This window comes from Carcharodon carcharias, chromosome 34, assembly GCF_017639515.1.
Source record: "Carcharodon carcharias isolate sCarCar2 chromosome 34, sCarCar2.pri, whole genome shotgun sequence".
Taxonomy (NCBI): domain Eukaryota; kingdom Metazoa; phylum Chordata; class Chondrichthyes; order Lamniformes; family Lamnidae; genus Carcharodon; species Carcharodon carcharias.
Genome location: NC_054500.1, coordinates 9270813 through 9290404, shown reverse-complemented (window position 1 = coordinate 9290404; position 19592 = coordinate 9270813). Strand labels below are relative to the sequence as shown.

The following is a 19592-nucleotide window of genomic DNA, read 5'->3' as shown; positions in this document are numbered from 1 at the left end:
AAGCTACCTCTACACTGACAGTTAGATGCAGAGTAAAGCTACCTCCACACTGACAGTAAGTTGCAGAGTAAAGCTACCTCTACACTGACAGTTAGATGCAGAGTAAAGCTATCTCCACACTGACAGTTAGATGCAGAGTAAAGCTACCTCTACACTGACAGTTAGATGCAGAGTAAAGCTACCTCCACACTGACAGGTGGATGTAGAGTAAAGCTACCTCCACACTGACAGTTAGATGCAGAGTAAAGCTACCTCCACACTGACAGTTAGATGCAGAGTAAAGCTACCTCCACACTGACAGTTAGATGCAGAGTAAAGCTATCTCCACACTGACAGGTGGATGTAGAGTAAAGCTACCTCCACACTGACAGTTAGATGCAGAGTAAAGCTACCTCCACACTGACAGTTAGATGCAGAGTAAAGCTACCTCCACACTGACAGTTAGATGCAGAGTAAAGCTACCTCCACACTGACAGTTAGATGCAGAGTAAAGCTACCTCCACACTGACAGTTAGATGCAGAGTAAAGCTACCTCTACACTGCATCAACAATGTACAGTGGTAGACTAATATTTATCGGGTGCAGTGGTCCAGGCATGAGAAGGTCTTGTGGCGCTATTGGGTAGTGTCCCTGCCTCCGAGCCAGAAGCTCTAGGTTTGAGTTCCATTCCAGGACTCATCGGCCAAGGAAGGTGTGTTTGTAACACGGCCAAACAGGCGAGGTATCAACTTGCAAATCCTTCCAACACATGCCAATGGCAGGCAGTAAGAGCGGGAGAGATTCCTGGCCAGCCATGTGATGGAAAGAAACTGGAGCCTCTACCATCACTGTCCGTAGCTCCAGACTACAACATGCACAGGAAAGTTAATATTGCCATGCCAACTTGGGCTCCAGGGGAGGGGTGGGGTGGGGTTGGCTGGATGGCTGGTGTGCACCAGGTTGGTGCCAATAGGACAGGGTTCGATTTCCCCATTCCAGCTGGGGTGGATTTAGGACCTGCCTCGTTGCCCTACCCATGTTAAGATTGAGGCGCTGTGGGTTGGACCCTATCCTTGGGCAGAGATCTCAAAAAGAAGTGGCCCAGGGCACAGGTTCATAGTCCCACCGTGTCAGTTTGAAATCAGTAGGTGGCTTCAGGAAAATGGAACGTAAAGCTATCAGACTGTCTCCTTCAGGGAGAGAAATCTGTCATCCTTACCCAGTCTGGCCTGTGTGTGATTCCAGGCCGTCCTCAATTTGGTTGGCTCTTAATTGCCCTCTGAATGGGGCCTAGTAAGACACACAAGGGAAGACAGTGACCTAGTGGTAATTTTACTAGACTATTAATCCAGAGGGCCAGCCTAATGATCTGGGGCACATGGGTTCAAATCCCACCATAGCAGCTGGTGGAATTTAAATTCAATTAATAAAATCTAGAATTGAGTAAAGGTGACCATGAAACTACATTAATTGTCATAAAAAAAACCCCATCTGGTTCACTAATGCCCTTTAGGGAGGGAAATCTGCCATCCTTACCTGGTCTGGACTACATGTGACTCCAGGCCCATAGCAATGTGGTTGATTCTTAACTGCCCCCTGGAATAGCCTAGCAAACCACTCAGTTCAAGGGCAATTAGAGATGCCAGTGATGCCCTCAATGAGTAAAAAAAAATGTATTAAGGGCATGGCTGGTGGCCCAAGAAGGCAGCTCACCACCCCTCATCATGGTAGTTAGGGAAGGGCAATAATTGCCAGTCTTGCCATTAAGACCCACATTCCCACAAATAGACCTCAAGCTAACCATCCTGTTGCCAAATTGGTGACAGTTTTAAGATGTGGCCTCATGTCCGCAGGAACCGGTTTGATTGGCTCAAACTCAGCATATCGCACACAGAGTGTATGCTACAGAGATCTATTGGGCCGCACAGAATCTGAATAATAGAAGAGACAGTAGCAGATAGAATGATTCCCAGCAAACATTCAGGCCTTTCTATAAACAGGCAACGGGTCAGAAGTAGAAAAACAGTATGGAGAACTGTGGATGAAAGCAGATTTACTAGAACGATACCAGGATGTTCCTATGTTCCTATGTTCTAACTTCAGCAGTCAGAGAGTCTGAGAAGTTGGAATTGTTCCCCTTAGAGCGGAGAAGGTTAAGGGGAGATTTAATAAAGGTGTTCAAAATCATGAAGGACTTTAATAGATTAAATAAGGAGAAACTGTTTCCATTGACAGGAGGATATGGTTAGGCCATTTAGAACTGAGATGAGGAGAAACTTCCTCACTCAGAGGGTGGTGAACCTGTGGAATTCTCTACCACAGAAGGTTGTGGAGGCCAAGTCACTGAATATATTTAAGGAGGAAATGGATAGATTTCTGGACTCTAAACGTATGAAAGGGTATGGCGAGAGAGCGGGAGTACGGCTTTGAGATAGAGGGTCAGCCATGATCATAATGAATGGTGGAACAGGCTCGAAGGGCCGAATGGCCTACTCCTGCTCCTATTTTCTACAGTTCCATGAGGATTGGTAACCAGAAGTCACAGATTGAAGGTGATTGGCAAAAGAAGCAGGGAGAGATGAGGAGAATTATTTTTACCTAGCGTGTTATTCTGATCTGGTATGTGCTGTTAGCAAAGGTGGTGGTAGTGGATCCAACCTCAGCTTTCAAAAGGGAATTGGATAAACCTTCAAGTTTACGAGGAGAAAGCATGAGAGTGGGACAAGTTGGAATAGTTCTTCCAAAGGACTAGTACAGGCATGATGGGCTGAGTGGCTTCCCCGTGTATTGTAAGAGTGTCTGATTCTGTGAAAGCTGTATCACATCAGACACTTAGCAGTGTACGAGACACAAAAAGCACCACAAATGGTCTCCCCCAGGAAGGCGGAAGTGAAGTGCAAATAGCTTCACTGATATGAATCTCTTTTTTGCTTAGTAAACCTTGAAATCTTTCACCTTGTGTCTGCTAAAGTTATTTTTACATTGGTATTTTGAGAGTACACATCGATAATCCAGCCCTGTTTGTACAATGGTCTGCAAAGGCTCTTCAGTAATATTAGGCATTGTGAACAGCAGTCATCACTCAAAGGACATTAAACAAATCCACACTCACAGAGGAGCCATGGCAGTCTCTAAGCAGAGACTCTGCTAAGAGAACCTGGGGAGGCAGTTTTTTTTAATATTATTTCATAGGATAAGGGAGTCACTGGCTAGACCAGCATTTATTGCCCACCCCTAATTGCCCTTGAGAAGGTGGTGCTGAGCTGCCTTCTTGAAACGCTGCAGTCCCTGTGGTGTAGGTACACCCACAGTGCTGTTAGAGAGGGAGTTCCAGGATTTTGACCCAGCGACAGTGAAGGAACGGCGATATATTTCCAAGTCAGGATAGAGAGTGGCTTGGAGGGAACATGCAGTTGGTGGTGTTTCCATCAATATGCTGCCCTTGTCCTTCTAGATGGTAGATGTCGTGGGTTTGGAAGGTGCTGTTGAAGGAGTCATGGTGAGTTGCCGCAGTGCATCTTGTAGAGGGGACACACTGACAATGTGAGAAATACAGGTCCCTCTGAGAGTACACCAGGACAAGTTTCAGAGTGAATTGAGAGCAGGTGATGCTCACTGAAACCTGTACTTAAGAGCTGGGTTTTGCCCAGGGGGGAGTTTCTGCTTCTGGACAGGGAAAGGATCCAGGAGTGAAGAGTGGAAACTGGTATTTGTTCTGAACTATAGTTTAACAATAAAACAGTTGTGATTCTCAGAATGTCTTCCACTGCCTGATTCGGTAAAGGATATCCACCTATTAAACACACACTGCTTCTGCTGTGCGTCAGTGGCAGAGGGACTGAATGATTAAGGTGCTGGATGGGGTGCCACTCAAACGGGCTGCTTTGTCCTGGATGCTGTCAAGCTACTTGAGTGTTGTGGGGGCTGCACTCATCCAGGCAAGTGGAGAGTATTCCATCACACTCCTGACTTGTGCCTTGTAGATGGTAGAGAGGCCTCGGGGAGTCAGGAGGTGAAGTACTCGATGCAGAATTCGCAGCCTCTGATCTGCTCTTATAGCCAGAGTATTTATATGGCTAGTCCAGTTCAGTTTCTGGTCACTGGTAATCCCAGGATGTTGATCGTGGGAGATTCAGCCATGGTAGTCTCTCAACCATTGAAAAAGACACTCCAGATCTGGTGTTAGTGTTGTAGCATTTTGAGGTTTATGTTGCAAGCAATTTTTCAGGAACAATTATTTATACTGACCACAATCGTTTAAAATTGCTGGACAGATTTTGAGACCGAGGTGCCAGACTGTTCAGAATGTCAAGGGATGATCATCAAATTCTCTCTTGTTGGAGATGGTCATTGCCTGGCACTTGTGTGGCGCAAATGGAACTTGCCACTTATCAACCTAAGCCTGAATGTTGTCCAGGTCTTGCTGCATTTGGACATGGACTGCTTCAGTATCTGAGGAGTTGCAAATAGTGCTTGAACATTGTGCAATAAAGAAGTCTTGCTACAGTTGTGCAGGGTTTTGGTGAGACTGTATCTGGAATACTGTGTGCAGTTTAGGTCTCCACATTTAAGAAAAGATATACTTGCATTGGAGGTGGAACAGCAAATGTTCACTAAATTGGTCCCTGGGATGAGGGGTTGTCCCAAGAAGACAGGTTGAGTAAATTCTCTGGAATTTAGAAAGATGAGAAGCGATCTCATTGAAACCTTCAAAATTCTGAAGGGGTTTGATAGGGTGAACTCTAAGAGATTGTTTCACTTGGTTGGGGAATCTAAAACACGGGGACAAAGTCTCAGGATAAAGGGCTGATCATTTCAGCTTGAGATGAGGTGAAATTTCTTTACTCAGAGGGTTGTGAATCTTTGGAATTCTCTACCCCAGAGGGTTGTGGATGCTCCATTGTTGAACACATTTGAGGCTGGGACAGACGGATTTTTGGTCTCTCAGGATTAAGGGATATGGGGAGCGGGCAGGAAAATGGAGTTGAACGGCAGAGCAGGCTTGCTGGACCATATGGTTTATTCCTGCTCCTGTTTCTTGTGTTCTTCTGTTCAATCATCAATGAACATCCCCACTTCTGACCTTACGATGGAAGGAAGGTCATTGATGAAGCAGCTGAAGATGGTTGGGCCGAGGACACTACCCTGAGGAACTCCTGCAGTGATGTCCTGGAACCGAGATGATTGACCTCCAGCAACCACAACCATCAACCTTTGTGCTAGGTATGACTCCAACTACCAGAGAGTTTCTCCTGATTCCCATTTGTAACATAGAGAGAACAGGGAACTGAGGGCAGTGACAAGTCCATTGCTCATTTTAGCCCCTTGAGAGATCAGGGAACTTGTACCATTTTCTAACCTTGCTTATTAAACATCCAGTGCAATAATAGGATCACTTCAACTGAACTTGCTCAATATCACTCTCTATTATTGAATTCAATCAGGTAACAAAATCAGCATTACTCCTAATCCCTTCATTTCCCCAACAACAATAATAACTCACGTTTATTTTAGCAAAATGGCGATTCACAGGAACACAAATCAGACAAAATTTGACACCCAATAAAGAGATATTAGGACGGGTGACCTATAGCTTAGTCAAAGAGGTAGGCATTAAAGAACTAAAAAGACGGAGAGGTTTAGGGAGGGAATTCCAGGGCTTAGGGCCCAGGCAGCTAGATGCCAATGGTGGAGTGAAGGAAATTAGAAAGGCACAAGAGGCTAGAATTAGAGGAGTACAGAGATCTCAGAGGGTTATAGGGCTGGAGGAGGTTCCAGAGATAAGGAGGGGCAGGGCCATGGAGAGATTTGAAAACAAGGATGAGAACGTTAAAACTGGGGCCTTTAAAATTGTGTCCCATGACTTCCATGCCTCAAAGGGGTGCAGAACTATTTCCTCATTCAAAGGGGTGTGGTTCTTTGGATGTGAATACTCAATCACTGAATATATTCAAGATGGACATTGATGAGATTTTTGGACCTGAGGGGATAGAGAGATGGGAACAGAGCAGGAAATTGATTGTAGCTGGGCTGACAAGTGGCAAACTACATTCGTACCACACAAGTGTCAGGCAATGACCACCTCCAACAAGAGAGAATCCAGCCATATCCCCTTGGCATTCAATGGCATTACCATCGCTGAATTCCCCCACAATCGACCTAATATGTTCTTATTTTAGCTCTGGGTCTGGCTGGAAGTGTGTTCATAGAAGCACTTGAGAGAGAGAATAAGATAAAAAGGAACCCCAACTCCGTTCACACTTACAGCAGATCTGAAAAGGCTTAGCTTTTGAAACTTTACCGTGGCTCTAGTTCACAAAATGGCCCTTTTTGGTAGCTAATCCTTCATTTTGCCATCTCATTACTATGAAACTTTCTCAGCTGTTCCAGGGGTCAGAGCACAAAGCCAATATATACTTAGTAAAAGTGCTGAATCATTGTTCCTATGACCAATTCTGGCTAATTCTGCCTACAGACCTGCTCCAGAATGACAACAGTCTCCAGAGTTAAGTGAGAATGAGTCACTGGGGACTGACTGTACAGAAAGACCAGTGGCTGAATGACATTATTGCTCGAAGTTTGCAACAGATGTGTGGTGTCACTATTAACAATGCAGAATCCCACTCTAATGTCAGCACAAGGATCTTATATTCTACCTGGCGTTTAGGAGTTTGATTTTGCATGCTGCATTTCATACAAGCATGTCCTCATAATAACAGAGTAACGGGGAGGCCATTCAGCCCATCGAGCCTGCTCCGCCATTCAATACGACTGTGGCTGATCTTTAGCCTCAACTCCACTTTCCCTCCTGTTCCCCTTATCCCTTAACTCCATGAGACAGCAAAAATCTGTCCATCTCAGCCTTAAACGTCTTCAACGATGGAACATCCACAATCCTCTGGAGTCAGAATTCCAAAGATTAACAGCCCTTTGAGTGAAGACATTTCTCCTCATCTCAGTCCCAAATGATTGTCCCCTTATCCTGAGACTGTGCCCCCATGTTTTGATTCCCCAGTCAGGGGAAACAACCTCTCAGTATCTACCCTCTCAAGCCCCATTCAGAATGGTGTGTGTTTGATCTGTACCTCAATGCCAGTTATTTGCTTTATCTCCATATCCTTTTAACTCTTTACCCAGGAAAAATCTACCAATCTTAGTCTTGAATGCTCCGATTGTCCCCCATCATCCACAGCCTTTTGGAGATGAGATTTCCAGAATCCCACTAACCTGGTTTTCTGATTCCTGACCACAGGAAATAGTTTCCCTGTTCCAATCAAATCCCTTTTAAATAGCTTGATTCGATCACCCCTCAGCCTTCCAAACACAGGCAAGTACAAACCAAGATGTCCTCAGGATTTAACCCTTAAAGCCTTGGTATCACTTTGGTATATTCGGGCAGTGCTCCGTCCAAGGTTGATATACCTCCTTTGGGATTTGGTGCTTGGGACTGAAGGCCAATGCTCAGCACAACTGACCCATCAATTCCAGCCCTCTTGAGAAAAATATCAACGTTCCTTTAGTTTTTTTTTCAAATAACTTTTTGTACCTGTTCACTAGTTTAAGTGATTTGTGTATCGAGACCAGGGCTTCCCAAACTGTGGGTTGCCACCCCCCAGTGGGGTTGCAAGATGAGATTTTGGGGTCATGATCTGCAAGGCAGATATTATATATTGTTGTATTATCTGTAAATATCTAGGGACTAATTCGTGAGGAAATAATTGTTGTGTATGTGTTCCAGGGGCCACATTTCATGGCTACACTGGAGACTTATGGGATGTGTAACAGAACCAGTTCAAACCAGCTTTTTTTTTGTACGAGGCAGCATGGCAAATATCAACCATAAAAATCTCTCATCTTTCCAAGCTTAAAGCGTGATTATTACCAACATCAGAAACCTAAAAAGACAACAAGAACACATTGCAGCAGCAATGGCTACCGTGGCGCTCTGACTGACTGCTCACGGCTGCAAGGCCCCTTTAAATCCTCTCATGCTTTTAATAGTGGGCATGGTCTGGCTGACTGATCTTTAAGGCCCTGATTCCCGCCCCAAAAAAGTCAATGATAAGGCAGGTGTCTTTTTAAAAAACAACCCTGCAGTTTAAACCATTCGCTCTCTCTCTCCCTCCTCCACTCACTCTCATGAATCACACCCCACCCCCCCGTCCCCCACCTGCTCCACCTAGCTCTCACTGGGGTCACAACAATTTTCAAGACTTAAAATGGGGTCACAGTGGGGAGCACTGACCTAGACACCTAAATCCATATTCTTATCCTTAATGATTGAACAGGTTTAGAAAAGAGAAGGCTTGAGTGGATGATTGATAGATGTCTTTATAAAAGGGCTCGATGGAATTTTTACTTTTATTCATTCTGGGGATGTGAGTGCCAATATTTGTTTCCCATCCCTAATTGCCCTTGAGAAGGTGGGGGTGAGCTGCCTTCTTGAACCGCTGCAGTCCATGTGGTGTAGGTACACCCCAGTGCTGTTCGGTAGCAGTTGGATACAATTGAGTACTGTGTACAGTTTTGGTCCCTGTATTTAAGAAAGGATATACTGGCATTGAAGGCAGTTCAAAAGAGATTCACTAGGTTGATTCCTGGGATGAAGGGGTTAACTTTTCAAGAACGGCTAAACAGGTTAGGATCTTTATTCATTAGAGTTTAGAAGAATGAGGGGTGAGCTTGTTGAAATATACAAGATTCAGAGGGGGTTTGACAGGGTAGATGTTGAGAGGGTGTTTCTACTAGTGGGGGATTCTTGAACTAGGGGACGTAGTTACAGAATAAGGGGACACTCATTTAAAACTGAGATGCGAAGGAGTTTCTTCTCTCAGAGAGTAGTGAATGTCTGGAATTCTCTAACCCAGAGAGCTGCAGATGATAGATCACTGAAAGTATTTAAAGAGAAGGTAGATAGATTTTTGAAATATCAAGGAGTTGAGGGCTATGAGGAATTGGCACGAAAGAGGAGCTACGGCCTCGGGTAGATCAAGATGATCTTATTGAATGGTGGGGGCAGGCTTGAGGGGCCAAATGACCTACTTCTTCTCCTATTTCTTATGTTCTTATGAGTGGCTTGATGTCCCATTTCAAAGCCAACCACATTGCTGTGGGTCTGGAGTCCCTCATAGGCCAGACCAGATAAGGGTGGCAGGTTTCCTTCCCTAAAGGCCATTCATGTACAAGATAGGTTTTTACAAAAATCGATGATAGTTTCATGGTCACCATTATTGAGACTAGCTTTCAATTCCACATTTATTGATTAAATTTAAATTCCGCCAGCCGTCGTGGTGGGATTTGAACCCATGTCCCCAAAGCATTAGCCTGGGCCTCTGGATTACCAGACCAGTGACACTACCACAATAGCACCATCTCCCGGATTAATGAACCAGGTGGGGTTTTATGTCAATCCAGTTGCTTCGGGATCGTTATTAACGAGACCAGCATTTTATTCCTGCTTAATTACTTGAATTTAAATTCCCCCAGCTCCCATGGTAGGATTTGAACTCACGTCTCCAGAGCATTAATCCGGGCCTCTGGAGGAGGGGGGCGGTAACATTGCCGATATGCCCCATTGGTGTAAAGAAGATGTGCCCACTTGCAGGCGAGACCAGAACTATCGGCCATCAATATAAGATGAATAAATCCAATGGGGAATTCAAGAGAAATTTTTTACCCAGAGAGTGGTGTGAATGTGGACCCTACTACCACAGGGGGTGGTTGAGGTGAATAGTATAGATACATTGAAGAAGAAACTGGATAAACACATGAGGGAGAAAGGAATAGAAGGTTGTGCTGATAGGCTTAGATGAAAAAGGGATATGAAGATGCTCATACAGAGCATTAACACTGGCACAGAATGACCTCTTTCTGTGCTGTACCCGTGGAACTGTATCCATGTGTGAATTACCACCTTCGAAAGAGGCAAGGAGAAAGCCAGAGGAAAGATTTTTTTTTCACCCAGAGGGTTGTGGGGGTTTGGACCTCACTGCCTGAAAGGTTAGTAGAGGCAGAAACCCTCAACTCATTGAGAAGGTATCTGGATCTGCACCTCAAGAGCCGTAACCTGCAGGGCTACAGACCAAATGCTGGGAAGTGGGATGAGGCTGGGTGGTTCGTTTTTCAGCCAGCACAGACATGGGATGGGCCGAGTGGCCTCTCTCTGTGCTGTAAATCTTTCTCTGATTCTATGAATGGGAAAAAGATGGGGGTTTTCTCAGCACACCATTGCAGACAGGCAGGATAACAGGACTATCAGGCAGAGTTGAGAGTAGATGCAATTAAATTTCTTTTTTCTCTTCCAACAGCACACTACATGGAAAGCACGCAAGACTGGCAGACGTTAGTAACAGGCAATATATGGGCAAGGTAGACTCCAGCAGTTGGTGTACTTGCTCTGCGGACGTCAAGGGGATCTTCTCCAACTGTGGTAATGAAGTTGGCACATTAGCTTTCAAACAAGATACAATGATGTTTGCCCATGTGGAGCTGGCTACCAGTACACCCTGTTACAGGATGGAACCTCCTCACCCTATTGGTTAAACCCCATTAGGAGCACTGTGAATAGGTCTGGCCTGTAGGGTGAGAAGAGGTACAAGAAAAGATCCCCAAGCACGATACCAGAACAGAGGGGTTATACTTATCAGGAAAGATTGAACAAACTGGGGTTCTGTCCTCCAGAAAAGAGGTGACGTGATAGCAATCTGTAAGATTATCAAAGTGTTTGACAAGGTAGTCATAGAGAAGGTGATTCCACTTGGGGCCATCAATGTAAGCTAGTCACTAATAAATCCAACAGGGAATTCTTGTTTGAAAGCTAACAGGGAATTCTTTAGGAGAAACTTCTTTACTGAGAGAGGGGTTGGAATGTAGAACTCGCTACCACAGGGAGTGGTGGGGGGTGGGGGGTGGGGGGGGGTGGTGTTGGGGTGGGGGTTGAATCGTGTAGAAGTATTTAAGGGGAAGCCTGATAAGGATATCAAGGAGAATGGAATAGAAGGATATGCTGATAGGTTTAACGAAGGAAGGAGATACCTGTGGAGAATAAACACCAGTATGGACAAGTTGGGCCAAAGGCCCAAGTCTGCGCTGTGAAAATTTTGTAATATTTTCGTAATACTTATAGATATTTTGGTCCCCCACCCTATCTCCTTGAGTTTACTCCTCTTTCCACACAGACTTGTCCTGGAATCTGTTGACATCTGTGAACTTGCCCATTCTTCAGGAAAAAGCCAGTGTCTGGTTATCTGACTCTATCCAAGTCTGCTCTCATACCTCACTTGGGAGGGAGATTCAAACAAAAAGGAAAGGCCATTAATGGGGCAGAAACAGCCTCAGAATGGGGGGGGTAGAGTCCACTGGCCCATTAATGTCAACGCAGTGCCCCCATTACCAGCTTTCTAGCTGGGAGTTCGTAGCACTGCCTGATCCAGCTGGCATGTCCCTTTCAATAGGCAAATTGGAGACCTAAAGGGGGGTCTAACCTGTGATCTTCCTGTCGTGTGTACCTGAGCAGCATGTTTAGCAGTGAACTCCCTGAATCAGCATTTAACAAGCAACATAGACACCAACACATTTAACAAGGGGTAGCTGGACTGATTGGTAAAAAAAAGATAAGAATGTAAAGATTTTTCTTACCCTGACACCTGTATCCTTGTTTAATTACACCCCACAGCTGTAAAGGCAAAAGAAAGAGGAATTAATTTTGGACTGAAAATATTTATTACATGAGAAACCTCCTCTGAATTATCATCAGCCATGTCCTGTATATAACATCAAACTTACCAAGAGGGGACTGTTGCTTGGGGACTGTGTTATTGCCAATCATATATATTGTGTACATTAATATCTATATAATGCCTATAACTTCTGATAGGTTGGTGGATTGATGTGGTGGGTGGAGTTGGGGACAGCATGGGAGGAGGGAGGGGGCAGCAGTTGGGGGAAGGGATGGCATGAGGAGGGGACAACATTAGGGTGAGGGGACAGTACATAGGGGGAAGAGATGACATGAGGAGGGGACAGCATGGGGAGGAGGGGACAACATTGGGGCGGATGGGACAGTATGTAGGGGAGAAGGGATGATGTGTGAAGGGGCCAGCACTTGGGGGAACGGCGTGGTAGGGAAGATGGCATAGGAGGGAGGAGGGGATGTGGGAGAGGTTGAATTACATGGGTAGGGGGAGGGCTTGGTACAGGAGAGGTGAGGAGACAACATGCTGAGGGGAGATGATAGTATGGGGAGGGGACTTCATGGGAGGCGGTGATGACATGGGATGGGGGAGGCATTGGATGGGTGGGACATATAGGGGGGTGGACAGAGTGGGAGGGAACAGCTTAGCTGGAGGGAATGGCATAGGGGGATGGCATGGGAGGGAGGGATGAGAGGGATGAGGGGAATGACAGGTGTGTAGGGTGACATGAGACAGGGTGGACCAACATTAGGGGAGGAATGCAAGGGAGGGATGGAATGGGGGATGGGGAAGGCATAGGAAGAGGGGGTCAGATGGGGATAATATGACAGGGATGAAAGAATAGGATAAGTATGGCATAAGAGAGTTGGCATGGGAAGGATGTAATAGCACGGGGATTTAAAGAAGTACTGTTGTATTCATGATACTAATTTCATGACAAATATTTTGCGGGTCTCAGTGGTATAAAAAAAATAAACAATCAGTAATGCATTGATAAATTCAAACACAATGTAACATCTTGGTGAAAGATGATATTTGGCGATATGTGTGGTATCAGAGTGGGATGCCTGCCAACAGCTCCACCTGACCAGCAATGCCTTTTTTTTTGCTTGCCTCAATTAAAATTTATTTATTTCCCACCTCATACCCTTACCCTTTAATTCTCTCCCCCCTTCTCCAGCGTCCTGCAGCCTGTGCCCTTTACCCTTTAACTCCTGCAGTAATTGGCCTCAGTGCCTTTGGATGAGGCATTGCTGTTCACTGCTATAAGTGTGGGGCAATTGGGTGAGGACTTACCACAGTCAGCTCGTCTGCGCTCTTCTAACCTGGAAAGCCAGTTGGTGAAGGAACCAATCTTTACTCAGTCTTACACTTACTTACGGACTGAGATATTTCAAGCATATACCTCCTAACTCAACCCCAGCACATTCTCAATAAGTGTCTCTTCATATTCTTTTGAGCGTAACAAATTAACAGAAAAGGGGGACAAATTAACAAAAGGTCAAATAAACAAATAAAAGGGGTAGGTCCTTAAAGGGAAACTGCAACAAAAGATAAACTACAAAGAAAGTTTACAAAAGGTTAAACCAAAATGTGGTTGTGGGGGTCAGTAAAGCTCCCCAGTCCCACCAGTGCCCACTGGTCATGAAAGGCCTCGATCGTGCCAGCAGAAAAACATTCCCCGAAAGCTTCACTGACTTTAGATTTAACCCTTCAGACTGGGACTTAAACACACAACCTTCAGAGTCAGAGGCAAGGGCACGGCCACTAGGCCATGGCTCACCGCCAGTGTCTCTTTATATCTGTACTGAAGGGAAACCCCAGCTAATGCCCACCACCTACATACAGTTAAACATAACAAATCTACAAATAACTTGCTACATTCACTGCTTAAGCCCATTATTAAGGGCGGCCATTTGGATGAGGGCAAGGCCCGGTACTTAAGGAAACAATGGATTAAGTCCATGACCCTGCATTCTCCGTAGGGTTCTCCAATCACAGGAAGAGTGGGTTGTATTGCTGGGGCTCCAACATTGCCACCTTACCTCCGACCCACACTATTCACCAGGGAAGCTCCTGCCAGGATTGCAGGCTGGTGAAATCCCCTCTCATATCACAACATGGGCTATCCAAGCCCTCCTTCGGCCTCTCTCTGCACCCTCTCTGAGTGGCTTTTTCCAGTCTCATCCCTCAGCCCACACGCTCCACTCTGCCAATTACTGCTTGTTTCCTGTTTTTTTCCACTCTCAACGACTGTTCAGTCAGCTACCGCACCTCTACCCTCTGGCCTTCTCTGCTAAAACCTCGTTACACCATTCCACCGTTCAAAAATATCCTCCTAAATACTAATTTGTCTCTTCTCCTTTAATTGCCTCCATTGCCTACTCAGCATCCCCCTTTCTCCTCATCAAGCTCCATGACTTCTTTTATGTGAGTACTGATCCAGGGACTTGAACAGAGAACCTGGGCTGACATCCCGGTGCAGTGCTGAGGGAGTGCTGCACTGTCAGAGATGCCGTCTTTTGGCTGAGACGTTAAACCGAGGACCCGTCTACCCGCTCACGTAGGCGTAAAAGATCCTATGGGCCACAATTTCGAGGGGGAGCAAAGTTTATCCCTCAGCTAACTTCACTAAAACATGATCTGGTCACTAACACGTGGCTGCTCTGTATTTAACCCTGAGCTGTATCTGCCCCGGGAATGTTTGATGGTCACTAACACGTCACTGCGTGTGGGATCTTGCTCTAACTAGCTGCTGTGATTCCCTGTGTTGTATCAGTGGCTACGCTCCACTGGCTGCAAAGCACTTCGGGAGTGCCCCGAGGTCACGAAAGGCGCTATAGAAATGCAGTCTAACTGAGGCCGAGACTTACGAAGCCAGCACAGTTGTCACAGAACGTCGGCTTCTTGTAGGTGGTCTCCTGAAAGTTGTGCAGGAAGCCCAGCCGTAGCTTGGAGCAGATGGAACTGCCTCTCATGAAGTACGCGGTAATCTCCTCCCTGCTGACCAGGCCTTCACTGTAAGAAAGCAACCAAAACTCATTGCTCAGCAATCGTGCCTGCCAGTGACTCTTACTCACCGATACGCCGCCTACCGCTGTCCCGGTCAAGATCTACCCCTCAACTAACGTCACCCAAAAACACATTATCTGCTCATTATCGCACTGCTGTTTGTGGGATCTTGCTGTGCGAGGATTAACCGCCACATTTCCCACAGTACGACACTTCAAAAGTGGTTGTGAAAATGCTTTTGGACGTCTTAAGGTAGCATAAAAACGCACAGCCTCCTTCTTTATTCCCGCCTCAACCACTTAGTTCCAAATCTCATCGTAACCTTCACCCAAACAAGCTTCACCCAGGTTACCGTTCGGAAATATGTCGAAGAATTATTCCTTAATTCAAAGAGTAAGTATGAAAGGTTACTTTCTAAAATGGCGCCCAACTGTGCAGGATGGCGGACGATCTTAAGCTCGGCGGTATGCCAATGTGTTTGAGCCAAAACTTGAATTATGGTTTTAATTTGGAAAACCTACGCAATCTCAAGTGCCACTTGTCGATTGCGCCCGAAGGAGAAATTCTCATCGCCAATGGTTGTTTTTCTCAGTGTCGTTGGGTCAAAGTTCGGACAATCTCGTGGAAGTAGGCGTGAGGGAGGGGGAGGGGGAGGGTTGCCATTGTGGGCCTAGTAAAGGCCTCAAAAAATTCAGAAGAAAAGATCAGTTACTTGATCAATTATGACTGAGGATCCTTTGGTTCCATTGAACTTACAGCTCCCTCCAATTCATGGGCAGCGTGCCAAGAACATTTTCTGTCACCTCATTGAGCCTTGGAGCTGGTAGGATGTGGAACCCACCACCACATGGAGTGGTTGAGGTGAATAGCATAGATGCAGTTAAGGGGAAACTAGTTCATTACATGACGGGGGAAAAGGAATAGAAGGATATGTTAATAGGGTGAGATGAAGTAGAGTGGAAGGAGATTCCTGTGCAGCATAAACACCAACATGGACCAAGCTAGGCCAAGTACAGCACGGTCTACACTGTCCCATCAAACACTCCCAGGACAGGTACAGCACGGGGTTAGATACAGAGTAAAGCTCCCTCTACACTCCCTATCAAACACTCCCAGGACAGGTACAGCACGGGGTTAGATACAGAGTAAAGCTCCCTCTACACCGTCCCCGTCAAACACTCCCAGGACAGGTACAGCACGGGGTTAGATACAGAGTAAATCTCCCTCTACACCGTCCCCATCAAACACTCCCAGGACAGGTACAGCACGGGGTTAGATACAGAGTAAAGCTTCCTCTACACTGTCCCAATCAAACACTCCCAGGACAGGTACAGCACAGGGTTAGATACAGAGTAAAGCTCCCTCTACACCGTCCCCGTCAAACACTCCCAGGACAGGTACAGCACGGGGTTAGATACAGAGTAAAGCTCCCTCTACACTGTCCCCATCAAACTCCCAGGACAGGTACAGCACGGGGTTAGATACAGAGTAAAGCTCCCTCTACACTGTCCCCATCAAACACTCCCAGGACAGGTACAGCACGGGGTTAGATACAGAGTAAAGCTCCCTCTACACTGTCCCCATCAAACACTCCCAGGGCAGGTACAGCACGGGGTTAGATACAGAGTAAAGCTCCCTCTACACTGTCCCCATCAAACACTCCCAGGACAGGTACAGCATGGGGTTAGATACAGAATAAATCTCCCTCTACACTGTCCCCATCAAACACTCCCAGGACAGGTACAGCACGGGGTTAGATACAGAGTAAAGCTCCCTCTACACCGTCCCCATCAAACACTCCCAGGACAGGTACAGCACGGGGTTAGATACAGAGTAAATCTCCCTCTACACTGTCCCCATCAAACACTCCCAGGACAGGTACAGCACGGGGTTAGATACAGAGTAAAGCTCCCTCTACACCGTCCCCATCAAACACTCCCAGGACAGGTACAGCACGGGGTTAGATACAGAGTAAATCTCCTTCTACACTGTCCCCATCAAACACTCCCAGGACAGGTACAGCACGGGGTTAGATACAGAGTAAATCTCCTTCTACACTGTCCCCATCAAACACTCCCAGGACAGGTACAGCACGGGGTTAGATACAGAGTAAAGCTCCCTCTACACTGTCCCCATCAAACACTCCCAGGACAGGTACAGCACAGGGTTAGATACAGAGTAAAGCTCCCTCTACACTGTCCCCATCAAACACTCCCAGGACAGGTACAGCACGGGGTTAGATACAGAGTAAAGCTCCCTCTACACTGTCCCCATCAAACACTCCCAGGACAGGTACAGCACTGGGTTAGATACAGAGTGAAGGTCCCTCTACACTGTCCCCATCAAACACTCCCAGGACAGGTACAGCACGGGGTTAGATACAGAGTAAAGCTCCCTCTACACTGTCCGCACCAAACACTCTCAGGACAGGTACAGCACGGGGTTAGATACAGAATAAATCTCCCTCTACACTGTCCCCATCAAACACTCCAGGACAGGTACAGCACAGGGTTAGATACAGAGTAAATCTCCCTCTGCAATGCCCCCATCAAACACTCCCAGGACAGGTACAGCACAGGGTTAGATACAGAGTGAAGGTCCCTCTACACTGTCCCCATCAAACACTCTCAGGACAGGTACAGCACAGGGTTAGATACAGAGTAAAGCTCCCTCTGCAATGCCCCCATTGTACACTCCCAGAGCAGGTACAACACCAATTAGATACAGCTCCTTCTGAATTGTCACAACAAAAGCTTCAATTTCCTGATCCTCGGAATGTCTCTGTCTGCTGTGCTAGAATGACGTTCCCATATCCCGGACCAGCTCATCTCATGGTGTTCCAAGGTGAAGATGCCAGTCAGTGTAGAAAAGTCAATTTCGTACATTGGTCCTATGCTCACTAGGATCTGGACTAAGACTGCCCCAAACCTGCTTAACTGAAGTACTCCCATAACATCAGAAAGCAAGGATTTTCATCCTAGCTTGGGTCTGAACCTGACCTGCACAGGTCTAAACCCTCTTGGGCTGGATTTTACTGTCAACAGTGAAGCACTGGCTCTTGCTGACCTTGAAGAAAGCTATCCACATAACCCTAGTGATAGCTACGGTGTAGATTTCCCCTTTCTCAACAACAGTTTAAGACGGCAAGTCAAGGGCATCTCCAGGCTTCCAGCAGCAGTGATATCAGCAAGCAAGATAAGCAGCCAATGACACTGACTCCCTCTCACAGACAGCAAAGCAGGATTTTAAAAGTACTGATTATCCTTCAATTTTAATTCTAATTTTCAGATAGTGACATAAATGATATTGATTGGATTAAGAGAGAAGCTAAAATACTTTAAACAAACTTTGTAATTAAATGCATGTTTTTTTTAGTTTTAATGGAAAAATTTGACATTCCACAAAAGGTAAAATTAGCCTTTCAGGGTCAGAGAGGGAGCTTAATGGTAGTTATGAACTTAGTATGCTGCTAAAAACCCAGGTACAACTTATTCAACAAGGTGTAATTTTTTCAAGGGTTTTTACAGTTAGACTAAGCCCGTGGAGGTAAAATTACTTTGTCAATTTACTGATTGCTTAGGGACTAAACTCTGAGGGGACCTCAACACCACTAAATCGAGAGAAGTGTAGAAGTCACTGAAGGTGACTTCTGGATTTCAGTGTTATTCTGCTCACACGGGGACTCCAAAAGTTGCTGTGACACTAATAGCTTTGCTGTCAGTCCCACTGCAAAATCCAGGCCCTTTCAGTTCAGATATCATCAGACGGATGCTGCAAAGCAGAGTGCGTTTGTGTTGGTTGCTGGTTCCACATTCAGAAGGAAATGGAGAGTTCACACTTACCGATCTTTATCCAGAATGAAGAACGAAAACGGGAAACTAACAGCGATCTTCTCAAACTCAGCTTGGGAAATGTAACCGTCCTGGTCATGGTCATAATTCTTAAATACGGACTGCAAAGTGGAAAAGGAAAGTGAAACGTGAGAATGATACTGATCATAGTGTGAGCTGGACACAAGGGGCCAGACACATCTCTGTTACGCTTTGCGACAGCACTAGCCGTTAGCATCCCACCAGCACGCTTAGACAATATTGTAGCATGTGCATGAGATCCACAACATTCCTGTCCCTCGAGTGTCCTTCGCAAAGCCCCTTAAGAAATGCCACAAGCTACAGGTCACCTAGGTGGTGCACATCTATTGGAGCCAACAGCTTAACTTGTGATTAAGGTAAAAAAACCCGGAGCTCTCTTTAGGTAGGAGCATTGTTGAGTTGTAGCATCTTCTGATGATGAACATCATGGGCTGTAGTGGGGATGATTGATAGCCTTTATCTCGGCGAGACCACATTCTTTCGCAAGGTCCTGCCAGTCTCTCCCGCTGATGCACTAATTAATTTACCAGCCCACCTAGACTTTCAAATTCTCGTGCTTGTTTGCAAAACCTCCCATGGTTTTTCCCCTTCCTATATTTATGACCTCTACAACCCTCCGAGATCTCTGTGCACCTCCCGTTCAGGCCCCGTGTGCTTCCCGATTTTAATCGCTCCAGCACTGCCAACCGCAACTTCACCCGCCCTGACCCTAAGTTCTGGAATTCACTCCCTAACCCTCTCTGCCTCTCGCTCCTTCTTTAAGTTGTTGCTTAAAACCTACCTCGTCAGCCAAGCTTTTGGTGACTTCCCTAAAATCTCTCAGCCATCATACGTTGTTTTGATAGCTCCTTTTGAGATGTTTTACCACGTTAAAGGTGTTATATAAATGCAAGTTGTTTACCCATTCCATCACCTCAAGTATTCTGCCTGTTAAGCTTCTCCTTTAAGATAAAAGCAAAATACTGCGGATGCTGGAAATCTGGAACAAAAACAAAAATTGCTGGAAAAACTCAGCAGGTCTGACAGCATCTGTGGA

The 19592-nt window shown here is 46.0% G+C and overlaps 1 protein-coding gene across 2 annotated transcripts in view; it reads right to left on the bottom strand.

Annotated features, from left to right (window-relative positions):
• LOC121272539 (RAS guanyl-releasing protein 1-like) overlaps positions 1-19592 on the bottom strand; it is a 178410-nt gene that overhangs the window by 19886 nt on the left and 138932 nt on the right. For both annotated transcript variants that reach the window (XM_041179160.1, XM_041179161.1), the window contains 3 exons: positions 18527-18636; positions 14546-14690; positions 11617-11653 (listed from right to left, as the gene is read on the bottom strand). In XM_041179160.1, coding sequence (XP_041035094.1) covers positions 11617-11653; positions 14546-14690; positions 18527-18636 — 292 coding nt within the window. The remainder of the gene's footprint in view (positions 1-11616; positions 11654-14545; positions 14691-18526; positions 18637-19592) is intronic.